At 38.9% G+C, this 8,920-nt stretch overlaps 1 protein-coding gene across 1 annotated transcript; it reads right to left on the bottom strand.

Annotated features, from left to right (window-relative positions):
- Nucleotides 1-1,779: 1,779 nt before the first annotated feature.
- On the bottom strand, nt 1,780-6,957 carry aire (autoimmune regulator). The gene is made up of 12 exons (XM_044367518.1): nt 6,811-6,957; nt 6,305-6,479; nt 5,614-5,760; nt 5,138-5,353; nt 4,747-4,871; nt 4,496-4,617; nt 4,237-4,306; nt 3,787-3,897; nt 3,554-3,675; nt 2,890-2,968; nt 2,662-2,760; nt 1,780-1,948 (listed from the first exon to the last, which is right to left on the bottom strand). Exons 1-12 carry the CDS (start codon nt 6,955-6,957, stop codon nt 1,865-1,867), a joined length of 1,497 nt encoding a protein of 498 aa, XP_044223453.1. The 3' UTR covers nt 1,780-1,864.
- Between the last annotated feature and the right edge of the window lie 1,963 nt (nt 6,958-8,920).

Raw genomic sequence — 8,920 nt, forward strand, 5'->3', positions numbered from 1 at the left:
ATTTGTTTGATTGTTTTTTCTCCCTCATACCTATAGAAAAGTGTCCAAGCAAACGTTTTGTCTTTCTGTCAGGGATGTTGCTTCCTCTGCAAGGATACAGAGCCCTCAAGTATGCAGGATGTTTCATGAGCCATTTAGAAAGTGGATTCATAAATAAACACACACACACACACAGACACACACACACACAGACACACACACACACACACACACACACACATGCACGGATACACACTCTGGAGCGAACATGTTTCACATCCTCTGTTTTGGGCCTGTAGGACCAGGGAGCCATGGCAACCAAATACCGAGGGGAGAAAAATCTGTGTGCTGCCTGGCGGAGCTCCATCCCTCTGGCAGTCATGCTAAAACTCCTGAATCCCATGACAAAAACAACATTCCACATCTAAGTGATAGTCTTCAAGGAATTCCTGTTAAACAGAGGCATTTCTCAGTGTGCATACCTCATCGTATTGAAACCATCTGCGCTAACGTGTGAATGTGAATTCTTCACCAGATCTGCACAGAGAGAGACAACGAGAAAACTGTCTTCATGTACACATGTGGAAGTTTGCATCGTCTCTATTATATCACTCAACATATGTGCATGTGTGTGTTTATTTGCCATGAATGAAACACTGATCTTGTCCAACATTCATGTGTTTATGGCGGGTTTACAGCCAAACTCTGCTCTGATCTGAGCTGTTAACCAGATAGTCTTACTTCGCTTTCCCTGAAGGTATAAACACATTCACACACACATAAAAACACATTTATCTCCATGTCTTGTACAATATGGCCCCAAAACACAAGTTTTCCTCTTTTAAAACAGGTGATTAGTGTGAGGATAAGTGACAGAAAAACCTGGAGTTGTTTCACCTTTGTAATGTCCTTTGTTATGTAAAAGCAGCCTCATAAAAAGTAGGCACAAGCATTACAGCAAGGCTGGATTACCAACTGGGCAAAGTGGGCAGTTGCCTCAAGGCCACAGACCCTCACAGGCGCCAAAATCCCCAAGTTCAATGCATTAGTTGGTTCTGATTAATTGCAAATTTGTACCATAGTATGATATCAACTGTGTCTTGTAGAGGGCATGGTGTCAGAATGTCAATTTATTATTTTAGTTTATACATTGCTCACATGGTGCATATTCTTCAATAAAATTGTGTTTTATAACAAACTAACACAAATTTAGTAGCCTATTATTCCAACACAGGAGTGCTGGTTGCACTGGACTCAATAGGAACTGAGAGGCGACATACACGCCGCACAGAGGGCAGGAGGATTAGTCCATAACATGTCAATCAGGCATGCATTACAGTACAATTTACACTGCTTGATATAATCAAAAAACATAGTTTTTTTTTTTTATTTGGAGATACTGAGGTATGTGCACCCTAAACTGCTCCTGTGTGCTGCTAGAAATGCAGCTAAGAAACTGGAAGAAGTAGTGAACATTTTATATTACTCATGTATGCATGAGTTCACTCATTTCAATTCAAACCAATCCAAGTTTTGCTTTTTGTGCCACAAAGGTATATTTTAGTGTAAAAGCCTCTGTGACAAAATGGAGACTGTGAATATTGACTTCTTGACTTCCTTGTTTGTACATGAACTGACAACCACCTCAGTACTCTTTATTTGAAAGCTGTTGTTTGAAAATGAGAAATAGTTGCACTCAAAATACAAAAATATTAATACACATAATAAAAAGTCTCATCTAAAATCAACCACTAGATGGTTACTTCAGGTTAAGCAGAAAACAAGCAAACAATCCCCCACTAGAATCACTTTAATTAGCTCTGTTCATTTCATCAGTGTCACTTTACAATATTACTTCATGCATGAATGCGGGCACCATCTTCAATCACTGGTAGCATCCTTGAGAGTCTGGAAGAGGCCGAGAGATGTTGTGGAAGGCCCACTGCAAGATGCCATCGATGGAGGCCTGCTAAGGAACAAAGAACAGAAAAAAAAAATCACACATGCACGCACACAGTCGACACAAAAGGCCGAGCCCTTGGTGACATCATTTGGTAAACATGCGTGTGATGTCATGTACAACAATGATATCATATAACAACAATCTTTAGTAGTTTATTACTGCAGTTATCAAGTGATCTGAGATTATGTATTCAATTTTGGAGAGAATCTTCATTTTTTTGGCTATTCTGTCAGGACACTAACATTTCCTCTGTGTAAATTCAGCAGAAGTCAACTGAAAAGTGCAGCCCAGTAATAAGTAGAAGTAATATTTCTATCTTACTTTATGTTATGTATTTAACATTTGCAAATGAAAGTATAAAGATCCTTATAATCATAAATGTCCACCTCGTTGAGAGTTTCTCGTTCTTTGACGGCAAAATCCTTTTCACAACCAGTACCAACGTGCTGTGAAACACACATAGCACATACAAAATAAATACAAACATACACTACAATACGATGAAGTTAAACATCACTGGCAGAAAAGACAAACTAGACTGCATCACAAAAAATAACACAATGACATATCGCCCCCCATCACTTGTTTTGTCCTCTACGCTGCATTTCACCATGACAACTCATCTCGATCTATGTGATAAGAAGTGCAGTCATCTTGTGTCCGACATGCTTCATTTAGATCACATTGACATCTGCGGTATGTAACTGAGCCCCACTCACATCTCCCAGGATGGAGTCCAGGTCATCTTTATGGAAGATGGGCTCAGCGATGGAGGAGCTCTGTTCGTGACTGTGTGTGTTTTGAACCACCGGGGCGAGCTGAAAGAACACACACACACACACACACACACACACACACACACAAACAAACACACACAGGAGATGTAAAAACTCAATCATATACACATAATCTATTCAAATTTGTTATGTGCACATGTGCAGACACACCTGTAAACCTCTGGATTCAGCCTCCTTCTCTGCAGAGCCTCCCCAGGGCCTGGAGCAGGACCAGCAGATGGATCTCCCTCTAGCAAACAGGAACACTGTGAGTGAGTCTTTTCTGTGGTGTATAATGTTACAGTCAATCAATATCTGATCCCCAAACACTTTTACAGATTACAGAGGAAGAGATGCAGACCCTTAGAGAGACAAACCTAAATTAATTATTCTTGCTGTGGGATGTAGCATTTTATATCATGTGACACCTATAAAACATTGAAAAAACAGCAAACATTTGAGGTAATGATTTCTAATAAAATGAATTATTGTACAGAAGCATGCAGGAATAAGGTTGAATAAATGGTGCAACAATAGATGGAGCTTTCATTTGTCATCTGTATCTCTGGTAACATTTGGTAAAAGTCATTGATCCTCATTTACAATATACATTATACTGCATACCCTGCTGCAGGCGGTCCATTTAAAGTCCATTAGGCACCATTAGCTGGATAATGGTCGTCGTAAGCACACACCCTTAGTGCACATTGTTGATCAATACTAACATCAAGAGCAATCCACAGGAAGTTCTTTGCCAGGAGGGAAGTACGTTCACATTTTGTGATGTATAGACATTGAGGCTAAAATTAGAGTTTGAGATAAGTAGATGTCTTACTTGGAGAAGTGGCAGTGTACATGGTAGCACTTCAAACACTGGAGGCAGTGAGTCAGGTCTACTCCTCCAAGGTGACAAACAGCACATACCTCCCTCACGCTGACCAGCTCTCCACCTGAGCACTGGCAACACGTTTTATACATTTTAGCAGACAAAACAATAGAAAAAAAGAGTAGAAATAACTGAGGGAGAGGATGTCATTCAAACAGAATTGATGGCAAAATGAAGTCTACCTGGTTTCTGCCACTGGTGAGAGAAGAGGACGACAGTGAGGAGAAGAAGGAGACATCTATGATGGAGTTACTGGAGCTCGTGTTTGTCTGCTGAGGCTGAGGAATGAGTGGCTGTCATATAAAATATTATAATTATGGTCAATATTAAAACTTGTAGAGCATCAATGTCATCTAAGACCCTACAGAAGTTATACAGAAGGCAGGACTGATGAAATTTTATTGCACAACCATGAAACATCAGCCATCATTTATACTGAAAACATGACAATTACTGGAAATGCGAGGGGTTTTTCAGGAAGCAGATGATCCATAGACACTCATTAAGTCATGAATCAATCACTATGATCAAAATACCAATTATAATCTAACAATACATTTATTAAAAAAGATTTGTCAATATGTTCAGTCTATTAAAATGTTCTTACTATTGATTTTCCTCCAGATACTTACTTGTAAAGGCTGTTGGGCTCTCTCTTTTTTCACTACGTTGCCACGGCACCACTCACACTGCCATGAGCCACTGCAGATTAAAAAAACTTCATGTGACATTGAAGCTTTTTTTCAGAGCAAAAGGTGAAAAAAGACACCCTTAAACCCACAAACTGTAATATATTGAGACAGATACAATGCAGATAGATAGATAGATAGATAGATAGATAGATAGATAGATAGATAGATAGATAGATAGATAGATCTTTGGATTTGGCACCTTGGTATAGATATGAGTGGAGGGTCCAGGCAGGTCAGATGAAAAGCTTGAGGACAACCATCACAACATATCAACTCCCCTCCATCCTTACACACCGCACACTCGTCATCATTATAGTGAACCTACACACACACACACACACACACACACACATACATATACAGTACATATGATATACGAAAACAAATACACAAAGTCAGACATGAGCTATGTGACTATGGTTAGGATTGAGTGGATACTGGGACCTCTACCTCTGTGTTTGTCTCCCCCTTGTGGCGAAATGTGGTCCTGGCAGCTTTGGGTGCTCCATTCATGTCTTCTGATGTACCACATGAATAAACCTCCCCTCCAACTTTAATGCACTTTCTGGTATCCCCTGAAGAATGACAAAGATTTTTAAAGGAATTTGCATGAAGAGTAATCGCTATTATACCCGAATATTCAGTGCTGAGAAAAAAAATGTCAATACAGTGGCACATCTCAGGTCTGTTTTTGGCCAAATTTAACAATTTAACAAAGAAATACAGCTTGTTTTTTCTCAGTTAGTGTTTCAATAGTGTTTAATTAAAAAAAATCATATTCAGTTTTATCAAAGTTTGTGACCACAGACTCAGGAATGCAGATATTAAGCCAGTGGCTTACCATCTGATCCAAACACCTGCTTGATATGGATCTTCTCTCTGGATTCATGGCTGACTGGCGGCTCACTGGAGGATGACAGGGTGACTCCTCGCTGGACTGAGGAAGACATTGCCGCACCTGAGGCAGAATTTTGGTTCGATTTGTAATTACTATTTCCAGATGGTAACTGCAGGGCTGGAGCTTCACTCTTCACTCTGTACAGCTTCACTTTACTTCCTGGAGGAAACACAGAAAAACACAATTTACTGTCTTCTTTTTCTACAGATGGTCAGGCTACTTGTTCATGAATGCACAACCACATGCTTGTAAAAGTAATTGTTGCACTGCCTCCAAAAGAAATAGTTAAAAAGTTTAATTTCATTCTCATTGGCCACCAGGAAGTGAAATTTGATTTTCTTTTTTCTTTCTTTTCTTTCTGTTTTTTAATCTATATTGTTGGAAAGCAGAGTCAAAGCAGATGTATTATGAGAGAAAACCTGGTCCGTCACTTGTCTTGGCATGATACTGCGTATGTTGATCATTGGAGTTTGTCCCTCTGTCCTCGTGGCTCCTCTTCTTGCTGTGAGGTGTTTTGTGACCTCCGGAGGATTTCTTCTCACTTCGGGAACCTGCAGCATCCCTTTCTATCAGCAATGATACATAATAATAAAGATTCAACTTAACATACAAATCATTCTGAATGTCCTAAATAGTTGTAGATGGATTAGTCTGCATTTGGGCACAACCATGGAGTTAAGGTTTTACTGCTGAAAAGCTGAAGCTAAAAAAAGATCTATCTAAACAAGGCTGACAGAAGGAAGATGGAGCAAAAAATTGTAAAAGCTTGTTTCTTTTCCCAACCAAATTACAGACTGCTTGAAACAATTTGAATTAAATATTCATGATTGTTCAGAAAAGTAACATATTTAAAGTAACAGAAATTGTTTGTATTGTATTGTCCGTTCGTGAGCTTATCTCACAGTAAACTCATGTGTCAAGTTTGGGTTCACTTGACTTTAGAAGCAGGTTTGTTTTGGTCGATTTGGTTGAAAAAAAGGGAATATGTGCAGTAAACTACTCAAAGTTTTGAGTAAAGTTCTGCTATATACGGTTCAGTCAATGATTAAACAGAAAGACATTTAAAAGTTTGACAGATATTTTGATGAAACGTCCTTGAACATCACATACTAGAACGCAGGTTAGTGAGCAGCGTCTGCAGCTTGGGGTAGCTGTCCAGGTTGTAGTCTTTGGTCAAGTTGCTCCAGAAGGCCTGCACGGTGGATCTGCTCTGCTCCAAGACCCAGGACAGGAGGGAGTACATGGCCTTGTGGATCCCTTCTCTGCCCTCCTTCTCCCGAGTGTCCTACAGATCCACACAAACAGAAAGAGGTTTATAACTCATATAAAAATCCAAATAAAACCATGTTGTGCATGTCAGGGTTATACTGAGATGAGCAAACTGCCTTCAGTTGGCACAATTCTTGATAATAAAAATATACATTTCTTTGAGGGCTACAAAGGATTAATGAAGGAAGCTGATCATACTAAAAAGATTTCATTGCCTCAATGTTTTGTATGGATGCTTGTAAAGAAAAATGAGAAATCAGTAAAACTATTTTCATACAGTAACTTAAACTGATCAAACACGAAGTTCTTACTTCAGTTGAGATTTCCAAAGTGTTTCTGTGACTCACCTTGAGCAGTTGCTCAGTGATGATGTTTTTGTCTGCCAAACCATAGACAAGAGGGAAAGGGTCGTCTACAGCCATCGCAATGTCGGTACGTAACTCCTTCAGCAGGGAGCGAAGGTTTGTGTCTCTAAAAGCCTCCACTCTGGACATGATCCACTTTGAGAGTAAATGAGATCCAAAAAGACGAGGACCTGAGATCATACAAGTGGTATTTTGGACGGAAGAGGTGTGTCCTTCACAAAGAAGGAAATATTGTACAGGTGCATCATTTTATATTGACTGGGTATGTGGGATATCTTGAGTCATTTGTGTGTAAAAAATCTTGTTTTACATGATCCAGTGATTCCGCTTTTAACGGAAGCACACCAACACATTCACATTCGCACAAAGTCATACTAAAAGTGGAGTTCAGCTGTGATGCTAATAATTTTCACTGGCTTGTAGCTACACACAGTGAAGGTTTCACACTTGAGGAAACCCAAGCGAGGCCACCACAACACCTCTTGTCTCTGTGGAGTTCATCTGTCCAGTATTAACTGCCTCTGTCCGTCTGTTGACCCCTGGGGGGATCAAATGACGTGGTGTCTGTCCAGGGGAATACCTGTCCTCTTACATCAGGAGAGCTGAGTGTAAGTGAACTGACACGCAGCGTCACAGTGACAGTTTTCTTCTTAAAAGGTTCTTTCCAACTCAACTTCCCCTTACCTATCAGGTTTTCAGACACTGACTCACCACAGGGAGCTCACAGGATTGGTGTGATAATTACAACTTTACAATAGAAAAGAGGAAATTAACACAGTAAACAATTGATTGATTGAATGACTGCAATGCTCTCAGGAACTGAGAATTGCTGTAACTGTATCATTTTTTTCTAATTAAGTAAAGGCTTCAATGAGGAACCACAGAGTTCCCAAATCAAAGAATATTTTGCCTCAAAATGGCTCAATGTTAGATTTGTACAGAACATAGACCCTTTTATGTTCCTATGCTTTTTGACTTATAACTTCTGGAGAGATGAGCTACAGTGCAGTGCCTCTGCATTCCCATTTTATGCCAACCTCGGTTGTTAGCACTCTTTTTGATTTAGATATCTGTCTTGCATTTTAATAGAATAGTTTTGGGAAATATGCTTATTAGCTTTCTTGCCAAGAGTTAGACAAGACGATGGATACCACTCTAATTAATGTCTGTCCATTCAACACTGAGCCAGGAGATGGTTAGCTTAGTTTAACACAAACACTGAAGAAAATCTGCCTACCAGCACCTTTAAAGCTCACTAATTAAAAAGTTATATCTTATCTGTTTAATCTATATAAAAGCCAGAGTTTAAAAACAAGTTGTGGTTTTACAAGAGTTATGCATAGACTATTTCTATTTCTTGGTTGTGAGACTTTTTAGCAACCAACTGAGACTGCAGGATTTTGGACAGACATTAATTCTTGGCAAGAAAGTGAAAATCCAAAATATTTAACTATTCCTTTAAACATTTTTTTTAGCCTGAGCATTTCAACATATAGTATTATATGTGTGTGAAACACATTATGCTCTAGTGTTGGTTAGATGTCTGTAAAATGTATGCCTCATTGATCTAATTGATAACACTGATCGACACCTTGGTGGATCACAAAGCAGCATAATATGGGGAACAACTCCATGCGTATGCCTTCTCTTAGGTTTTAGGAAATATATTTAAGCAGCTTGGCCAATGAATAATGAACCAAAATTAAATTTTAAATATTAGCAGTTATGTTACTTTCCAGTATTTTATATTTGAATACAAAACAACGTGTTCTGCTTGTAATTCACAAAAAGAGCAAGGACAACTTTAGTTGTTTTTTGGAACAGATGGAATATTTTTATCCAGATGGTTAGAAGAAGAAATCCTTCAGAACAGCGGTGAATGTTGTTCAGTGAACCTGCTGGGTTTTTCAAAAATTAATGAGCTTTTTTTTTTTTCAGAAAATTGCTTAACTCTGTGACTCAGGTATAATTCTAATTCATGAGAGGCACAAACTAGAGCTAACCAAAACCTTTTTCTGTTTCAGTTTCTCGGTTTTTAAATGCTACAGGGATGTAAACCTTTGTATGAGGAGTAACATTCTTTATATTAAAC

This window comes from Thunnus albacares, chromosome 12 (genome assembly GCF_914725855.1).
Source record: "Thunnus albacares chromosome 12, fThuAlb1.1, whole genome shotgun sequence".
Lineage (NCBI taxonomy): Eukaryota > Metazoa > Chordata > Actinopteri > Scombriformes > Scombridae > Thunnus > Thunnus albacares.

Excerpts from the sequence above, each read along its gene's own strand:
- aire (XM_044367518.1), bottom strand. The coding sequence starts at position 6,957 with ATGTCCAGAGTGGAGGCTTTTAGAGACACAAACCTTCGCTCCCTGCTG. Across the intron at positions 2,969-3,553 it reads GTACACTGCCACTTCTCCAA|AGGGAGATCCATCTGCTGGT; the intron begins GTAAGACATCTA and ends CCTGTTTGCTAG. Across the intron at positions 2,761-2,889 it reads CTGAATCCAGAGGTTTACAG|CTCGCCCCGGTGGTTCAAAA; the intron begins GTGTGTCTGCAC and ends GTGTTCTTTCAG.